Genomic DNA, 21,196 nt, shown 5'->3' on the forward strand with positions numbered 1-21,196 from the left:
CTTACTTTGTATGCATCTCGCTCGTACTGGCATATTTGTGCGAGCGGAAAGTAAGTAGTCTAGTGGAATAAAATAACGAGTGTTTTAGTCGGTTCGATGCCCGGGCGAGACAAGCGGGTTTAAGAAAAATCTTTGAGTGCATATTTGTTTCTTTTTAAAAATAAAATGTTCCTTTTAAAATGAGCTAACTAAAGGTTTCACTTTCCCTCCAGGGCCCATAATTTTTTTCCACCCTGTATATATAAACGAATACCTCATTTGACGTACCAATACGTACATGACAGGTATACTAATTTCATTTCAGTACCCCTAGTGTAAATAAAGTCGATTTCGAAACGTGACGTACGCGTTTGCATTTAGTCTCATTTTGTATTGGATTTAGAAAGAGCGCGCCATGCGGGACGTTTTGGAAACTCAAAATAAACTCAAACTAATAATGTCCTATAATAAAAAAATAAAAAAAAAATAAAAAAAAACCTATACAAAATGAGACTTAACGCAAACGCGTTCGTCACGTTATGATGTCGATCAAATTTACACTAGGGGTACTGTACTATTACAGTTAATTCTGTTCTGCACTGGATTTGTAATATATTTTTAATCACATTTTTAAAAAGTGGAGAACCCGTGCGAAATCACCTTTTCATACAAACGTAGTTCTCATGTTCTACTCTGGATATTAACTTTATTGAAAATATTTTGACACTTTTTGTTGTATATCAACCACAGCTATGCTCCTATGTTTGATTTGTTTCGAATTTTTAATTATTTTAAGAGTGAGGAGCATTTAAAAATTTGTATGAAATCTGTTTTTCGCTCCTAATTTTTACAATAATCAAAAAAGTCAAACGTAGATGCATAGCTATATTTAATATACATTAAATTATGTAATAATATTTTCCATTATGTCAATATCCAGAGAGGAAAATGGGGACTACGTTTGTATGGAGAAACAGCCGTCCTCTTTCCTCTTAAGTAGTAGGTTAGACGTTAGTAAGTGTTTTATTACACACAATGAAATTATTCGTAATCCTATGCACACTTTTCACGGACAAATTATGTACTAAAATGATGAAAACATAAACTTGTACAATATGCGATGCGGCTGGCTAACAGCAGGCTACGATACGAGGCAATTACAGCCCAATGATTGTTATTGTTTTCGAATAATCAAATGACCGTATCGAATAATAGATTTACAATTATGATACCAATTTCATTTCAATATCAATCCAGTTGAATTAATACACTTTGAGGGTACATTTTTCTATTTGTAAATTATTTTTCTTCCATAAAGTTAAGTAAGTCGTTTTAAAAGGAGCTTCTTTCGAAATGTTAACATCTAACTTTGATGCTTATCGCTTATACAAATAAATAAGTACGATCAAGCTGCACTTCAATATCAAATAAAAAACTGATTTGTAAAATTCGAATGCCACTTCAGGATGACAAATTTCAAAATTTTGCGCAATGGCCGACCGGCTAAAACCACGAGGTGATAACCAATGAGGCCACACCGTCCATCCATCTTCCCTTTAATGACTGTGGCCAATAGTAATGGGATTACTGTCAGGAATGCAGGCCCGGTTAGACGGTACTTCGGAGTGACATTTTGGCGATATTTGGCTCATCTGTTCTTGTGGCGGGTTTAGTTCACAAAAAATATTAAGTTATTGCTACGCTTTAAGCGAATTCGAGCAGTTAAAAACATATGCACAGAAACTGCGTCACCGCACTGATATAATGTTGTTCTGTAGTTTAGAAGCCGTATGTCCTTCAAGTTTTACGTGCATTTTAAGGACTCGAGTTGGTACAAAACCACTGCGATTAGGTTAATTTACTCGTAATGCAAAAACATCAAAAGACTGAATAACCACTCTAAGATTATTTCAAATCCGCTACATTAGAAAACTTGCGCAATAAAAGCTGCGTTATCCATTTAATATGATATGGTCTCCATTCTATTTAACTTATCCAATACAGTATTCTCACTTTAGTGATCTTATAAAATATTCAAAATCTGATTTTATTAAAATGAGTCTTACGGACATGACATGTATATATACATTTTAAAATTATCCAGTTATAAATCTTATATATTTTATAAAATAATGTGTAGCCGCCGTGCAGGTCAGGATAACGACGACTCAAATAAAAAGCTTCGATTTGTTGTATAAACTGATATAATCCAAAGATACTGGATTGTATGGAGGATGATGAAAGAGTGATTTGCAATATTTGATCAGTACAAAAGGTGGTTAAAAATTAGGTACCTCTAATTGGCCGCGATACAAAATATGTGGAGCGCTCATATTGGTGCTTTTGAAAATCCTCCGAATACTAGCCGAGCCCGGCGATAATCAATCTGAAATTATATTTTTACGTACGTTTTGATCAAGGAAAAAATTACACGGAAAGTAGAGTTTTGCAAAGGCAGACTCCAACCTAACAGAAAAAAAACAGAAACATGTTTAATTTTCATTAAATAAAAGTTAAAATCCCGCGCAATGGCATTCTAATTTCCTGGCATTACGCTTCTCTTAATACACAAATAATAATATTATGAATCTGCAAAAGTGCATCCCACTTAGGATTATCTGATGAACATTTCAAAAGTGCTGACTGACTCTTTAATTTGTATAAAAACATATCTATTTTTCTATTACCTTGGACCTTGGTGTATGATTTAATTTAAATCTTATAGAATAAGGAACTAAAAAAAACTCATAAATATACCATTAAACCATTATTAAAAGGATCACTTCTAGCAACTCTAGCACCTTAAGTATGCTGCCGTCAAATACAAGGCTGGTCGTGGAAATGGCACCACTTTTCACCCTTAACAATATCGAGTTTATTGGAGCCTAGGAACACCACTATAAGGATCAAAAGTCAAAATGCGGTCTAATAAATGTGCATACGACACAGTTCTAGAGATCCTCATCTATCTGTAATTTTTTCTGCATTCTCGACATGTCAAATAAATCATGAAAATTGAATTCATTATTTGGATTTCGAATTTCAACGTCGTGAGAACAGAGCCATTACTACAGGGTTACGATAAAGATCTTGGGGTTGTTATTACGTAACTTGGTTCGTAATAATAGCTTGAAATGTTATTATAACCGTTTTTAGTATGTAATTAAAGTGTAAGTTGTTAAATGATGTGTGGCCAACAATGTCTATCGATTACCTGCCCGCGTAGCCAACATGCTAATCGTTACCGCTCCGTAGCGTAGCCTAGTCATCTCTCTCTATCACTCTTCTATATTAGTGCGACAGTGACAGTTGCGTTTCAATTTCAATTTCAATTTATTTTTATTTCGGACCATGTCCATAGTGTTAGTATACATTCCCTTAATCCTATGTTAGTTAACTACTATACTAGCTCATAATAAATTATACACCAAGCCTCTGGATCCCATATGTACTCCCTCCCAGTGTTTCCAGAAGGCGCAAGCAGGCGATTCCAACACTAGGCGCAAGAGGCTGCTGGAACTGTCCCGCACGCGACGCATCAGGGAGGCAGTCCTTTTGCGTATTATTGCACCAAAGCAATCAGTGCGCGCCTCCGCGAACATACCTGACGCGCTACAAAAGCGAGGCAGTCCCAACAACATCCTGAACCCATTGTTATACTGGACGCGCAGGGCATTGAGGGCCCTTTTAGTATAATTTGTCCACAGACTGCACGTGTAAAAGGTCTGGCAAAACGCTTTAAATAGCGTTATTTTGACATTCCCATTACATCGTGCAAACCTGCGAGACAACATATTACAACGTACCGCCAATGCCCTGCGCTCCCTCTCTATATCTACGTCGTCCTGGAGATTATCGGTCACCCAGTGTCCGAGATACTTAAAGCGCGTTACCCTTTTAAGAGCGATACCACACAAGCTGACAGGTGGTAGTACGTCAAAGGCCTTGTTACCTGCTTTAAAAACTAACAGCTCGCTCTTACTGGTATTGTACCTCAGACCATGAGCGACCGCATAATCTTCACACACCTTTAGGAGTTTCACTAGCGCACTGATTGATGGACACAGCAGCACCATATCATCTGCGTAGCTAATGTTATTCACCGTGGTGCCACCTACCGAACATCCGATATTCGTGCTGCTGAGTCCAACAATCAGCTCATCCATGTACAGATTGAATAAGCGCGGTGAGGTAAGTCCACCCTGCTTCACCCCGCACTCCAATCTGTACACGTCCGAGTGCGCGCCCGCCCATCTCACCTGGTTGGTTTGATGCCCGTTCCAATACCGAAACAGGTTAATCACTTCCCTCGGAGTGCTCGTTCTCTTTTCCATCTTATCCCATAATATATCATACGAAACTGTATCGAACGCCTTTGATAGGTCCAAAAAGCAGGTAATGACGGGAGTTTTCCCTTCAACATAGTACTTAACGGTATGCTTGAAACAAAGAATGGCGCTCTCTGTTGACAGGCCCGGTTTGAAACCAAACTGCGCATCTTGCGTTTTAATGTGTTTCGCCAGTAAGTTATCAAGCAAACCGTCAAGTACCTTGGCCACCGTGGTTGCCAGTGATATTGGCCTATAATTGGAACTATCTGAGGCGTTCCCAGTCTTATTTTTTGATATTGGAACAACTATAGTTTTCATGAGATCCTCCGGAAGATGACAATGGCTGATACACAAGTTAAATAACAGTTTGAGCACTCGAGGTAAGTGTACACCCGCATGGACCAGGTGCTCTATACTGAGTCCGTCATGCCCCGGGGACTTCCCTCTGGTCATGGACTTAATGATGTGGTCAACCTCCTTGAAAGAAAACCTTACTTGTACATCGGAGTGACGACCATCAGCAGAGAACACCCGATCCACCTGTTCAGGAACCTGCTTTACAGTCTTGAAGGAAGCTCTGAACAAATTAGCGATGTCGACCGGTTCACAAAAGCCATCAACCGCCGCGGGGACACCTGCTTTGGGATTCAGTTTATTGGTGTGCTTCCAAAATTTTGCAAAGTCTTTGGCTTGGTGGTGAGTAGCTAATATGTCCATTTTGATTTGAGTCTGATTGTCCTGACACCACTTCAGCCTATCCTTGAAAACCTTCCGAGAAGAACACATGTCTTCATAAAAAGGCCCTGCCCTTGGTTTCCCAAAAAGATGCCACCGCCGAAAGTACATCCTCGCACGCGCATGAGCTTCCCTCACGTACTTATTCCAACCCACCACCTGCTTGCGCTTACACTTCTTGGTTCTATAACTCATTTTTGAGGCTATCTGCAAACAATTAATAATGTCCGTGTATAACTTATCTAGTACAATTTTATGGGAAATGTCATTACAAAAATTATTACTGCATTTAATACATTCGCTAGGAAAGTCAATTTCTTTCAATTTTTCATTACATATTTTATTATACAAATTTATTTGTTCACAGTCTCTCTCGCCCCACACATACTCACTAAAATTATTATTGCACTCAGTTATAAACGTATTAACATTATGTATGGAAGTAGGGAGGATATGCCGATTCCAGCTCACTTTAGGTATTTATCTCCCCCTCCCCCCCCCCCCTCACCCCCTCCCCCTCACCCCCCCCCTCCCCCTCAAACCCCCCCCCCCCCCCCCCTCTCCCCCCTCTCCCCCTCCCCCCTCACCCCTCAACCCCCCTCCCCCCTCTCCCCTCTCCACCCTCCCCCCCCCCTCTCCCCCCTCCCCCCCTCTCTCCCCCCCCCCCCCCCCCCTCCCCCACCTTCCCCGCCGCCGCCTTCCCTTCCCCCCCCCCTCCCCCCTCCCCCGCCGCTGCCCCTGGCCCTGCGCCCTTGGTAGTTCGGCAAAGATCCGTTAGATGGCGCCACTTGGTAGTTCGGCAAAGATCCGTTAGATGGCGCTACTTGGTAGTTGTTCATTGATCCCCGTCAGATGGCGTTACTTTGTACGTGTAAGTAAGTTAGTTATCGATGAATTTAAAAAGTTCGGCAAAGATCCGTTAGATGGCGCCACTAGCCCCCTTCCCGCCGCCTCCCCGCCCTCCCCCGCCCCCTCCCCGCCGCTGCCCCTGGCCCTGCGCCCCTTGGTAGTTGTGCATATATCCTCGCCAGTTGGCGCTACTTTCTATGTTTAAGGTATTTATCTCCCGCTAAAATAGATGGCACCACTTTGTACGTGTACGACAAACAAAAAGTGACGAGGTGGCCTCCAGTGGCGAAGGTCGGATTCGAACCAGCGTCTTTAGCTAACCGGGGCGTCTTTAGCCAGTTAACGTCATGAACCCCTAGGCCACCCCGTCACGGTGAAACTGGTCCTAATTTCTCGACTATATATGCAATCGTAATGAGACTAGGCGTTATGTGAAATTCGCATGTATCGATGCCAATTTCCTATAGCTCGTTGAGCAATAATGTAAATGACTACATTTGACCTCGCTCGACAAAGATGGTTCAGTTTGCACCGAAAGTTGAGGTAAGTACATATATTTATATTTTAATTATTACAAAATAATGTAGTTTCGTTTCCTGTACGATAACTTAACAAACAAATCTTTTCCTCTTTTCATATAGTTCATGAGAACCGTTTCACACGTTTCTTTACCACATGCGCCCCGCCCGTCTACACCCCACCCCTCCACTGAATTTTTCTGCTATAAAAGAGCATGTTGAACCATATTCCCACTACAGTGTCACAACGAATATTGCGTTGAAATCATGGATCCGCAAGCTTCATCACATACCAAATGTAAGTATAGTTGTATTATACTCACATTAACATTTGAGTATTTCACCTCTGTTCTGTCTTTGTAGTTTAAATAATCTATCACTTTCGACCTATCCCCTATGTTCTCAATTAGGAACACTTGCTTACTTTTAATATAAATAATAACAATATTTTTATTATATTTTCCCCAGCCGACAACAATACCATCACCACTTGGTGCTGCCAGTGCTGGTTGTCCACCACCACAAGCGGCGGCGGCGGCTGTGACGGTGGCTGTAGCAGCTCCACTTCGCAATCGTCACCCGGACCACAACCGATGGCAACAGCAAAGGCACTGTTAAAACAAGACGATGGGGACAAGGGAAAAACAAACTGCCTAGAGAGCGCTTCTGAGAGCGATACGAGCGATGAAATGAACTCTTTTTATCAAGGATGTAAAAGCAAGTGGATAAAAGCGTTCCGAAACAATACTCTGATTAATAGATGGCGCCTCCCCATGCCATTTCACACATTTAGAGCGGAAGTAGCGAGATTGTTAAAACGATTGTATATCGAAGGTCACCATGACGATTGTCATATTTACCCGTTAATTGTAATGTGGGACGATTTAAACGATGACGTAGAAGAGATAGTGGGAGATGCTCAAATCAACTATCAAGACTGGATTGCGTTATTAGGTGGCGTTACAGCGGAACTATTTTCACGCGTGGTGTTCAATACTAAATCTTTTAATTATTTAATCAATGTAATATTTTGTGTGCTAGGTCCAAACATAATAGCTTCCGGTGATTATGAATGTGAACCTAAATGTAAGAATGCTCGTACATATTAAGGTGATGATGCATTTATTCCTTGTCATTGTTTAATTTTAAATTGTTAGCTCGCTGCGAATGTAAATGTTTTAATGTACACGTATTAATAATAAATTCATATTACTGAATATAGGAATGTTTTATTGAGTGAAACCTCATTGATTTGGAGTAAATGAATATTTATTGAGTAAAATAGTTACACAATGTTATCTTTTTCTATCCAACTTTTTTCATTTAAGCCAAGCCATTTTACATACACTTTATTTCCACGACGCTTTAAAACTTTTTCCACTAGATAAATGTCATTGTGTTTAGTTTTCTGCAACTCTTGTTCATAAAAACATCCAGAGATGGGTTGGTGATTAGCGTCTTGAAGTAAATAGGTCACTGGATTAGTAGTTTGCACTTTAGTTATTGTAAATATTTCCGTAGTCCAATTGCCGGTGTAGCCTTTGGCGAAAGTGGATTTATATTTACTAATTCTCACATGTTGACCGACCTTGAACTTGGCACGTGGTTTGACTTTAATGTGATTGTAGACTTTATGTAACAACTGTTTAGAGTTGTTTTTATTCACACTCGCCGGTGCCATACCGATAGTACGATGCAGTTTGTTATTGTAATATTGTTCCACTTCACTTGTCAGCTGTATCCATTTGTAGGAACCATTCATGCTAAATTGTTTCCAAATCCAATGTTTTAAGGTTCTAATTAGCCTTTCCACTATGGAAGCTTTCATGACACTATAGGTAGAGTAGTGATTGATATGATGATGTTTCATGAGCGATTTAAATTTGACATTGAAAAACTCTTTTCCATCATCTGATTGAATATTCTTGGGCTTTCTCCCGTTTTCACTCAAAATTATGCTCATTGCCTTTGTAACATCTTCAGCGCTCTTAGACTTTAGCGGTTGCATCCAAGCGTATTTGGAAAAGGTATCGATACACACTAGAATGTACTTGTAGTTGTTATTATCCTTGGAGTACTTTTGCATATCAATTAGATCAATCTGCCATGTGTCATCGAGCCCCCTCTGAATGAATCGACGACGTGGAAATGTTTTTCTCGCATACCTGTGTATCTCGTTGACCACTTGAGCTTTACTCATTTTTCTTCAATCGCTTTCCTGGAGCTATTGCCGTTGCTGATGGTGTTTGGGCTGGTTGTGGTGCGTGTGTTTGTGTAGTAATTCTAGCTGATAATTGTTCAACCTTTACCCGTAAATCTTTTATATCTTTAATATTTGCCTTTAGCTTTGTGTTTAAAAATACTACTTGTTCATCCAATTCAGCCCTACAAATAGCATCAGTTTTAAGAAAAGATTTATGAATTCCTGCCACCCGTCTATTTTCAAAATTTACTAAATCTCGTTCCACTTTCAAGTCGTCACGGATTGTAGACTCGCTACCCAAGTATTGTCCAAACTTGTTAAGAGGCATTGTGAAAGTGAACGATGGGGGAGGCCTCATCGGTATTTATAACAAGGTAGCAAGGGGGGGAGAGGCTTAGTTACAAAACATGTCTGTTTTATTAGATAACAGCTCAGAACAGGTTTAAAAACAGCTAAAACAGAAGAGGGTCTGTTTTCTTACTTTAAAATTATACCGCTCTCAGTCAGTTCCTCAACGATTGCATTGATCTCGTTCGAATGAGAGGTGTTGCCAGCATTCTGTGATGCTATCAAAAGCTGTAAACGGCTCACCAGTTCGTTGGGATCATCCCAATAGATATAATCAGTTTTAGGATAAAAAGTTTTAGTTGTTAATACATCTCTTCTACCAGAGTTCAAACATCCACCTTCTTTATGTTTCTTTGATTCTTGTGGTTGTTTAATGTAACATTGATATTTTACACTTCTATCTCCACTCAATTGGCCGTTTGGCGAGAATCCTCTACGATGAGCGTTTGTAATGTCTAAAATATTATTGTAATCCTCTACATCTTTTCTCAAAACTATATTCTTGTTTGGTATTCTTTTAAAGATAAGTTCCAACAGTCCAGGAGTTAGGTTGAATCGTGAATCTTTAATATGTAACACGTCATCAATGATTTTAACCCGACTATTACCAATATGCATTTTATTATCCTTGAGATAAACACCAAATGGTATTTTTGATGTTTTTAAAAGATGTTTCATATATTTATTTTGTAGATCATCAATACTACTATTACCACTACCACCACCACCTTCATCAAATTCAAGAGCCGACTTCATATCTTCAGCATCGCTAAACTCTTCATCTCCCTCTGTTTTTCTTTCATCATCATCATCATCATTATCAGCATCATCATTAGAATCATCTTCATCATCATCATCATCAGCAGCATCATCAAACTGTTGTGTTTTTGTAAAAAGATTATTACTCCACTTAATCAGTTTACTATTGGGTTCTTCGGTTTTAATCAGATATTTCCTTTTACGTGAATGTTTTGACAATGGTGTGGAGGTCTTTATCAAAGGGAGCTGGGGGTTATTCATTACTGCTGGTTTAGCATTGTCATCATTATTATTATTACCTTTAGATTCTAAAGCTTTAGTCATTAAAACATTGAGCGGTTTTGTAATTGGTTCAAAGGTTTGAGCTAGCGAAGTGTCAAGCAAAGTTTTATCTGCTCGCAACGCTTTTACTTTTCTCTTTACACTCTCAATGGAATCTACGAGTTTCCGTTTCAACTTTTTATTACCAAACATATTTTATTTTATAGTGTATGTGCTGATGCTGCTTTTGCTGCTGCTGCTGCTTTTGGTACGGCCGATGCTAATATGTTGATAGGATATAAATTAAACGACGTTGTTCTTCAGTAGCTGACAACATAAAACTGATAATAAACCGGAGATGACACTAAATTTTATACAATAATGAAAACGTCAAATCCTTTACGATATCGACCCTTATTAATGTCTCTCTCCTTGTCGATTGTTAAAAAAGTGTACTTTTTCTGCCAACACTCGCGACAAATTTCCTTAAATTTTTCCCAACCCATATCGGTGTTCACGTGATCGTCATAGGCATGTTTTAAATTCAACTCGTCCTGTTTGAATAGCAATATAAGATTGGCATTATCACGTACCAACTGTTTAGGTATCCTACTATATGTCTGGCATAAGTAGAAACAATCTAACCAACGATGACGTCCCATTGCAAAGTACTGACGAATGGCATCTTGATCTTCCAAAGCCACATCGTCAAATACAATGACGCTGTCCTCCGCAGCTTCCTCCGGTGGGACGACTTGACTCTTATCATTGTACGTGTGAAACGGTATGTCACCCGCTTGCTCTAAAACGTCACTCAGAAACTTGTATTTAGGTTGATTCAATGATTTCGAATAAAGATAAACATTATGAAACTTTACACCGTTCGGATGTAAGAGCAGAGACAACAGAACATTTGTCTTGCCACAGTTGGAAGGTCCACAGATGAGACATCTAATGTTATTCGCCAGCAACGAGCCATGTTTAAGGGAGCGATGAGTCATTGCTGGTTTCACATTATCATCTAGCACAACACTCCAATCTTTAATAGCCAGTGACGTGTTTTGTTTTTTAAGCTTCATTTCACTGTGATGTATCAAATCGTTAGGACATGTATTTTATACTCACACATACACACATACATGATCAAATTTCAAAGGTTTAAATATTATATAGATATATAGGCATACTTTATACTCACGTACACAGTCAAGTATAGATACTTGAGATGATAACACACATTGGCGGGGTTAGTGTTAAGCATAATCCCAAACGACCTAGACGACTGCGATCTCATAGTAGCGGTGGGGGTATTATAAATAATTTAATTAATAATCTACCATTCGAAGCGCACATACCCGGTTACAATTATTGCGGTCCCGGTACTAGATTGAAGGAGAGATTGGCTCGCAACGATCCCGGTGTGAATCCGCTTGACGAAGCTTGTAAATTACACGATATTGCCTACTCACGTGATAAAACATTGGAGGGACGTCATCAAGCAGATTTGCGATTGGCCCAAGCTGCTGAAAATCGTTGGCGTGGTAACAATTCAATTGGTGAACGTATTGCCGCGTTAGCGGTAGATAAGATTATGAAATATAAAGTTAAACACGGTATGGGTATGATTCCCATATCTAAAGTCATTAAAGCAAGTCGTGATGCTGTAAAAAAACACATTGCGAAAAAGAAGGATACAGCTACTAATACACTACTAAAAGTGGGTGTAAAAGCTGCTAAACATTTTGTTAAAGGGAAAATTGTTAAGGGACAACAGAAACAGCGAGTCATTCCAATACCTAAGAAAGGCGGTTTCCTACCAGCTTTGATACCGCTACTGGGTGCTTTAGCAGCCACGGGAACTTTGGCCGGCGGTGTTACCACTGCTGCTAAAAATATTTATGAAATGGTCAGGAATAGAAATAGGAATAGAAATAGGAAGGAATAGGAATAACAATGAAAGCAAGATTGTCGGTAGAGGTTTATATTTAGCACCTTATAAACGTGGAATGGGACTCTACATTACACCGGCTAATGAAGCAGCAGCAGCAGCAGCAACAGTATCGGCAACTGCAAAAGTGGCGAAAAAAAAAAAAAACAAGAAATTAGATTTACCTCCGATTGGTCAAGCTCTCACCGATGTGGACATTGTGAGATTTGCACGTAGAGAGAAAATCCCCTACTTTAGGGGTGTTTTCATGCGAGATAATCTCCCAAAGAAACCTCACTATTATGAAACTGGTATTATCAATTTAGACTCTCAGCAGGGTGAAGGTACACATTGGTGTGCCTATGCGAAAAAGGGTAATTATTGTCTATATTTTGATAGCTTTGGTGATTTGAGACCACCTCGAGAGTTTATTGATTATATAAATGATTCCGCTAGTACCAAACAACAGCGCAACATGCGAGTAGAGTATAATTACAATCGATTACAGAAATTTAATACTGTAAATTGTGGACACTTATGTTTGGCCTTCCTGTGTACCAATGCTAAGCGTTTGTTTTAAATAAATATAATGAGCATTACATGCGTAGTTTCATTCTTACATTAATCGTCTACCCGTCAGTATCATGTCTATGACATCATTCACAATAAGTCTGAGCGGTAACGAGCCTGTGTTGAATGTAGACTTTCAACCGGCTCTAGAATTGGACAATGATGGTTTTTACGAGTGTGCTCTCGTGTACTTTAAGACTTTCAACACTATTCCTAATGTTGATAAGAGCAATAATATGTTTCACTATGGGGATGATGTAATCGCAATTCCTGAAGGTTCATACGAGCTCTCCAGTATAATACACCTCTTGAACGAGGAAATGACAAAGAGGGCTAAAGGTGATGGTGAAAAATTGGTGGATATCTTTGTAAATAACAATACCTCCAAGTGTATGATATTCTCGCCAAAGTATGATATTCGCTTTGACAAACCAAACAGCATAGGGTCATTGTTTGGTTATTCAGCGAAAAAGCTTAAAGCAAAAACATCACATTGGTCGGATAAAACAATTAATATAATCATTACAAACACTATAAGAATAGAGTGCAATATTGTGGAGGGCTCATTCGTAAACAACAAGCCGTCACATGTTTTACACGAGTTTTCACCTGACGTCCCGCCCGGCTACCAAATTATTGAACAACCTACCAATATTATATATCTACCCGTCAAGAAGAGTAACAATCGCATACAAAACATTGAATTGCGCATTGTAAACGAGCACGGTAATACGGTAAATTTCCGAGGTGAAAGCATTGCACTTCGTTTGCATATTCGTAAAAAGTAAAAAAAAAATGATTATACATAACAATAAAAGCCTTGGTAACAACACCTTCACAACTAGTCGAGATCTTGCTCTCGTCGAGAGAACTACTACAACTCGTCGTATTAACGAGAGACAGCGGCAGTCACTACAAAAACAACAACAACCAAGGAAATTGACTAGAGAAAACAGTACATTTTTACAGAGTATCGGTTTCAAAGTATGTCCTCGTCATCTATCTTAAACATTGGTGAGAAGGTGTTATTCGATGACAGTATAGAAAGTATAGAATTTCACCCATACACTCCGTATAATGACTCTTTCAAAAACAACGATAACATCCACATATGTATCAACCGTCAAGATCTAATTCTACTACCGAGTCAAAGTCAAATATTAGTGGAAGGCACTGTGGAGAAAGGCTGTCTACTGGTCAACAATGGTGCTGCTTTTTTATTTCAAGACATTCGTTATGAATTGAACGGTGTGGAGATTGATCGAGCGAGAAACTGCGGCATCACGTCCACCATTAAGGGACTAGTCTCATACACCAAGGAAATGGACCATAGTCTTCAGACAGCGGGGTGGGAAGTTGGTGCTAAAAAGATACATGACAAGTTTACATTAACCATACCACTATCTCATTTCTTGGGTTTCGCCGAGGACTACAAGAAGGTAATAATGAATGGGAAACACGAGTTGATATTAAATCGCGCCAGTATAGATGTAAACTGTTTAGATTTAGCACCCGTTGATCCGAATACGGTACCGAAACCGCCGACTCCAAATGGTGAGATTGAAATCACTCGTGTCACATGGAGGATGCCAGTCATAAAAGTATCTGATAAGGAGAAACTGCGCTTAATGTCGTATGTTGAGGGCAGCATACCAGTTCAGATAGCGTTCCGCACGTGGGAACTGTATGAATATCCCATACTACCTTCCTCAGAACGTCATATTTGGTGCATCAAGACTAGTACTCAGCTTGAGAAACCTCGCTATCTCATTGTTGGTTTCCAAACGGCACGCAGGAACGACAAGACCAAAGATATGAGTATATTCGACCATTGTAATCTTACCAATTGCAGGGTGTATTTGAATGCACAGTATTATCCATACGATCCTTTTTCGGCTGAATTTAAAACAAACAACTATGCGCTCTTATATGATGCATTTACCAATTTCCAACGATCGTACTACAGCCGTGATCATACCAGCCCTCAAGTAAATTATGCTCATTACAAGACACACTCTCCATTAATAGTCATTGACACGTCCAGACAGTGTGACAGCTTCAACTCGGGAGCTGGTGCTATTGATATTAAATTGGAAATGGAGTTTAAAGAGAATGTACCTGCCAACACCACGGCATACTGTCTCATTATCAATGATTCACTGTTTGAGTACAACGCTCTCACCAGTGCCACACGTAAAATCATTCAGTAGAGCATTGACCACCCTCAATTGTAAACGTGTCTTGGAACTTTGAAAATACGTTTAAAAAATGAATTATTCAAACATTTTTTTACCTTCTTACACACCGTCGATTGATTGTTCCGGTGCTGATGATGGTTGCTGTGAGCTGAGCAAGAGTGTCTACAATCTCAAACGCTGTCCTGCTGGTGCAAGTGCTCCGATTGCAAATATCCATGTATACTTGAAGTTGCAGTTTATTCAAGCTAAAATCAGATTACATACCTGTGTCAGTTTTAATGGCCATTATGAACTCACCTGTGAAGAATGGAATGCAATGTTTGCGGAAAAAGTTGACGTCATTGGAAACTTCTTTCATAGCCCAATGTGTGTTTCACCAGAGCTGATTCAGTGTGATCGTCTTCGGATGTGTATCTCTCCTGTACCGTTACTTTTACTCAGCTGTGACTATGAACCGGTGACGAACACACACCCCTTGGTGATAAACCACATGGAATGGAGTCATATCGAATGTGTTATGGAGTGTATTAACGCACGTATCGGATACTTGAACAAAATAAAGTCTACCTACGAAAACCGTCTCAACTTCTTCAAGAAACATTTCAAGATATATCACCCCGCTAATGTTCAACATGCACGCAATATTATAGGTAGTTTGTGCAATGTAAACGATATTGTCGACTCTGAAATCAAGTGTTATGCCACCGATATTTTGTGTAATACCTATATTTTCAATTGAAACGGTTAAAGTTTCATGAAAATAAAAATAAAAAACAATAACTAACCTATTTATTATTTATTTTAACATAGAACCTTATCTTTCTTCCTCCCCTACACCAATGCAATTGTAGGCTGTACAGTAATAACGCGCAGTAATAATTGAATATTACGTCTTTTTTTTCTACTCACAAAGTGGGTTCACCAGAGTATACTTGAAGATATGTAATCATTCACTTGTGTTTGGTCGACGGGAAATCCCCGTTTTCTCTAACCATTCTCAGTCAAGCCCGATGATGCAATAATGAGTCACTCTGTGTCGACACGTGCAAATCATGTGTGGGCGTCGCATGGCGCGTCGCCGGCCAGGCTCCCCTTCCCCGCTTCGCCGCGCACCGCAGACGTCAGCGCATGGCATGATGCAACTCACTTAGTTGCCCGCAGCCCGCCTCACGGCACGACCGTACCGTTGTCTGAGCGAGTGAATTGAAGCATCACCATGGCGTTGTTACATCATTGCAACTTTTGTAACGAAGATGTATTATCAAACTGTTTGATATCTCATTCGGAAAGTGACCGCCACATCCTGCTTTGTGCACAAGAAAAGTCTGCCGACGGTGCTGTTTACATTGTTGACAGTGCCTTCAAGTGCAGAATAATTACATACCGGATTAATGGGAGTGCAGACATTTTGGATCCTAAAATGTATTTGTTGAATATTGGAGAAACGCTTGAAAAGCTGATTACCATTGAACTAAAAACACATAAACATGTAAAAATAAATGTTGAACTCTTTGGTACTTTTGTGAAAACCAATGCTGAAGGTGAAGTGATACGTGATCTAAAGTCATTCAACACAAAAAACGTGGCTCTGCATAAAGACTGTATGGATTTTCCATCGTATTTTGAACAAATATCCTTGTGTATTTCCAAAAAATGTGAAGATTTCGACGAAAGGGACAGCGGTTGGGGTCTCGAGAAGATTGAGTTTCTCAACGTCAACGTTAACAAATATCAACCACTCAAAGGATCTACATATATACCACTGCCACCCGAGGTGCAATCGAAGAATGCATGTGTTAACGTGAAAAATCGTGATAACAAGTGTTTTTATTGGGCCATCATTAGTGCTCTCTATCCAGTTGATAAAAACAGTGATCGTCCCTCATCGTACCCACATTATACAGACATTTTTAACGTGACAGGTATAAAAGATCCGGTTTGTCTCTCGGACATTAAAAAGTTTGAAAAATTAAATAAAATCAGTGTTAATGTATATGGTATTGATACAGATAAGAAAAGGGATGACAGGGGTCTGACTATTGTACCTCTACGTATTTCGAAAATGTCTTGCGAAAATCATGTAAATTTGTTATATTTTGAGAGAGGTGATGTTTCACATTATTGTTGGATTAAAAATTTGTCTCGTTTAGTGAGTTCGCAAATTAGTAAGCATGGAAAAACAACATGGATATGTGATGGGTGTTTACACCCCTTTGCAAATAAAAATAAACTAGATCGACACCGAGCAATTGGTTGTGGGGAGACACTTGTAGAGCTACCTAAGCCTAATAATAAATACTTACGTTTCAAAAATTATAAAAATAAAATGAAAGTGCCATTTGTAATTTATGGTGACTTTGAATCGATTTTAGTTCCGTTAGATAATGAAAAGTCTACTACTACAAGTGCTACTTGTAACACCCATAAACATGTGCCATGTAGTTTTTCCTATTATATTCATTGTGAATATGACAATAATTTATCCAAATTTGTTATCTATCGCGGTGAAGATTGTGTGGAGAAATTTATACAGAGCATTCGTGAAGACGCTGATAGAATCATAAAAATCTTGCAAAAAGTCGTACCACCAAAAAAAAATTACAGCGACAGCAGCGGTGCTAACACATCCTCCAATATATGTCATATTTGCAAGAAAAAAATTGGAGATGATGAAGCTTATGTAATTGATCATTGTCATTTAACGGGTAATATTAGAGGCAAAACACACAATTCATGTAATTTGAATTACCAATTACCAAAGTTTATACCAGTCGTCTTTCACAATTTGAGCGGTTACGATTGTCATCTATTCATTAAGGAATTAGCCAAGATTAAGGGAAAGTTAACCTGCATTCCCATTAACAAGGAAAAATATATTTCATTCGATTTAAGGATTGACGAATACAGTCTAAGGTTTGTCGACTCGTATAAATTCATGTCAAGTAGCTTGGATAAACTAGTTTCAAACCTTTCACAGGACCAATTCAAAATACTACCAAATTTCTTACCACCATCCGATAATTGTTACGAACGTGAGAAATATATGAAGTTACATACGCGTAAGGGAGTTTTCCCTTACGAGTATGTAAGTGACTGGAGGCGGCTTGAGGAAACTGCGCTACCCCCTCAGGCCGCCTTCTATAGCAGCCTCACGGACTTAAATATTTCCGATGAGGATTACCAACATGCAAAAGATGTTTGGGATGCGTTCAATATTACAACTCTGGGTGAATACTGTGACTTATATTTAAAGACAGATGTTCTATTATTGGCTGAAGTGTTTGAAAACTTTAGACAAGTGTGTATAGGTGCGTATGAATTAGATCCGTGTCAATATGTCACTGCACCCGGTTTGAGTTGGGACGCCATGTTGAAACATACCGAAGTATGCCTAGAATTGTTTACGGACTATGAAATGATTCAATTTATAAAGAAAGGTATAAGAGGTGGTGTCTGTCAAGCGTCAAACCGCTATGCTAAGGCCAATAATATATTCATGCATGATTATGACGTGAATCAGGACAGCAGTTTTATCATCTATTTGGATATAAATAATCTTTACGGTGATGCCATGCGACGCCCGCTTCCAATCGATAACTTTAGGTGGATGAGTGAAGACGAGGTTAAACTGTTTGATATATCAACACAACGGATAGACTCTGATGTTGGATATATATTGGAAGTAGATTTGGAGTATCCACATAGCTTACATGACTTGCATAATGATTACCCTTTCTGTGCTGAAACCAAACTACCAATTGAGGGTAAAATTAAAAAGTTATTGCTAACGTTCGATAACAAAACCAATTATGTTGTGCACTATGCTAACCTCAAACTATATATTAAAAAAGGGTTAATTTGTAAGAAAATTCATAGAATTCTCACTTTCAATCAATCATCTTGGCTAAAATCATATATTGACTTAAATTCGCAAATGAGAGTCCAAGCTAAAAACAGTTTTGAAAAAGATTTCTTTAAACTCATGAATAACTCCATATTCGGGAAAACTATTGAAAATGTCGAGAAAAGGGTTGATGTCAAGTTGTGTAAACAGTGGGATACTTTGCACAGCGAACATAAGCAACGAACAAAACCTACATATGGTCTCGATCGTTACATTTCCAGACCAAATTTCCACAGTGCCTCTATTTTCTCTGAAGAACTGGTAGCTGTGCAAATGAACAAAACCATAATTGTATACGACAAACCTATTTATGTAGGTTTTAGTGTATTAGATTTGAGTAAACAAATCATGTACAACTTCCACTATGATTACATGTTAAATAAATACGGTGATAATGTAAGCCTTTTATACACGGACACCGACTCTTTTGTTTATCATATCAAAACAGATAACTTTTACGAAGACATTAAACCTGACTTGCAAAGCAGATTTGACACTTCAGATTTGCCTCAAAACAACGTATATAATTTACCACAAGTCAATAAAAAGGTTGTGGGCATGATGAAGGACGAAAACAATGGAAGAATAATACGAGAATTTGTTGGGTTAAGGGCAAAAATGTATGCGTATATATTAGACTCGGATGACAATAACGAAATTAAATGTATAAAAAAAAACAAAGGTGTTAACGCCGCTGCTGTACGTAGGTTAAATTTTAATAAATACTATACCTGTTTAGACTTGAGTAAAACTCTCTATGATAACATGTATAATTTGATTAGTGATAAGCACAATATGTACACTCAAATTAGAAGAAAGAAAATTCTCTGTGGTAAAGATGAAAAGAGATTCATTTTGAACAATGGTAATAAAACCCTTGCATGGGGACATTGTAAAATAGCTAAATTATTGGTAAATAAATAATTACTCATTCACTTTTAAACTTTTTTTTTTATTTCAGTATACCTATCTATCTACACACCTGCGCATACATGATCATTTCTCCACATTATTGTTCAACGAGCTATAGGAAATTTCCCATTCCCAATTCAAAAAGCAGTGTATAGGTTTTTAAAGTGTTGGCAATGCGCGTGTAACAATTCTAAAGGTGCAGGCATCCATAGGCTACGGTGACAGTTTATCATCAGGCGGACAGTATTTGCCACCGACGTGGTATAAATAAGTTCACCAGTACCAGGAATCGGAATTAGGTCAGCTAAAAAATACCTATTACATAATATAGAGTGGTTACAACCGGATATAAAAATGTATTTTTCTTGAATACCTGGATATTCGATATTTATTTATTATTCACATACAGATATACTCGACTTTGCTAGTTAACGACATACTTAGGTTTAGAAACTCCCTTTTCTAAAAAGTGTGATGTAAATGTTACCAGATGTAACTAGAAATAGTTACAACTTTTAGATTAACATGAAACATCCCGTACTGTAAGTAAAAACATGTATGTTTAACATTACGACTAGTACCTGGATAAATATCGAATACCCAGGTATTCAAGAAAATATACATTTTTCTATCCGGTTTTAACCACTCTATATTATGTGCTCTTGCAAATATGCCCGTATGCATATTTTAAAACAAACTTATTGGGCAGTTGGAAAAGTACAAAGTCCATATATTTGTTGACCACAAGCTCCAAAACCAACCGCACCTGGAGCAAGCCGATGCCATCGACCTGGACCTTGACTCAAAAATGTACACGTGCTCTGTGGCGTCAGATACATACAAAGTAGCGCCTACTGGCGAGGATCTATGCACAACTACAAAGGGGCAGCGGCGGCGGCAGCGGCGGGGAGGGGGCGGGGGAGGGCGGGGAGGCTCCTAGGCCATCGACCTCGACTCGGGAATGCGGCGGGCTGACGTGCATGTAACGACTTTGAAGTTGCAGGCATCCATAGGCTACGGTGACAGCTTACCATCAGGCGGGCAGTGTTTGCCACCGACGTGGTATAAAAAAAGTTGCAGGCGTCCATAGGCCACGGTGACAGCTTACCATCAGGCGGGCAGTGTTTGCCACCGACGTGGTATACAAAAAGAAAAATAAGCCGATATATATATGCATATTTTAAATCTAACTTATTCTCTCTCTTATCTCGATCGACCTCGACGCCCACGTAGGAATTTGCAGGTGGCCGTCGGCGCCACGTTGACGGCTGATGCAACACGTCGGGAGATAGGTAAATACCTTAAACATAGAAAGTAGCGACAACTGGCGAGGATATATGCACAACTACCAAGGGGCGCAGGGCCAGGGGCAGCGGCGGGGAGGGGGCGGGGGAGGGCGGGGTGGCGGCGGCGGGGAAGGTGGGGGGGAGGGGGACTGAGGGGTGAGGGGGGTAAGGGGGGGTGAGGGGGTAAGGGGGTGAGGGGGGGTTGAGGGGGGAGGGGGTGAGGGGGTGAGGGGGAGGGGTGAGGGGGGAGAGGGGGGAGGGGGGGAGTGAGGGGGGAGGGGGGTTGAGGGGGAGGGGGTTGAGGGGGAGTGAGGGGGGTGGGGGGTGAGGGGGGAGGGGGTGGGGGGGGTGAGGGGGGGGGAGGGGGAGATAAATACCTAAAGTGAGCTGGAATCGGCATATCCTCCCTACTTATG

General features: G+C 39.6%; 2 protein-coding genes across 3 annotated transcripts; both read left to right on the plus strand.

The window, feature by feature from the left end:
* The first annotated feature begins 6,126 nt into the window (after nt 1-6,126).
* On the plus strand, nt 6,127-7,631 carry LOC133527177 (uncharacterized). 2 transcript variants are annotated; one of them, XM_061864072.1, is made up of 3 exons: nt 6,127-6,437; nt 6,536-6,710; nt 6,881-7,631. In XM_061864072.1, the coding sequence occupies exons 2-3, from the start codon at nt 6,680-6,682 to the stop codon at nt 7,519-7,521; spliced, it is 672 nt and encodes a 223-aa protein (XP_061720056.1). In that variant the 5' UTR covers nt 6,127-6,437; nt 6,536-6,679; the 3' UTR covers nt 7,522-7,631. The 2 variants fall into 2 exon arrangements, with proteins under 2 accessions (XP_061720056.1, XP_061720055.1); XM_061864071.1 differs by having other exon boundaries at nt 6,129-6,710.
* Nucleotides 7,632-13,466: 5,835 nt separating this feature from the next.
* Nucleotides 13,467-14,690, plus strand: LOC133527163 (uncharacterized). The gene has a single exon (XM_061864056.1). The coding sequence runs from the start codon at nt 13,467-13,469 to the stop codon at nt 14,688-14,690; it is 1,224 nt and encodes a 407-aa protein (XP_061720040.1).
* The last annotated feature ends 6,506 nt before the right edge of the window (nt 14,691-21,196 follow it).

The sequence above is a fragment of the Cydia pomonella genome, chromosome 17 (genome assembly GCF_033807575.1).
Source record: "Cydia pomonella isolate Wapato2018A chromosome 17, ilCydPomo1, whole genome shotgun sequence".
Lineage (NCBI taxonomy): Eukaryota > Metazoa > Arthropoda > Insecta > Lepidoptera > Tortricidae > Cydia > Cydia pomonella.

Bases quoted from the DNA above. Each gene is read 5' to 3' on its own strand.
- LOC133527177 (XM_061864072.1), top strand. From the start codon at position 6,680: ATGGATCCGCAAGCTTCATCACATACCAAAT. The intron at 6,711-6,880 runs GTAAGTATAGTT...TATTTTCCCCAG, and splicing joins AGCTTCATCACATACCAAAT to CCGACAACAATACCATCACC.
- LOC133527163 (XM_061864056.1), top strand. From the start codon at position 13,467: ATGTCCTCGTCATCTATCTTAAACATTGGTGAGAAGGTGTTATTCGAT.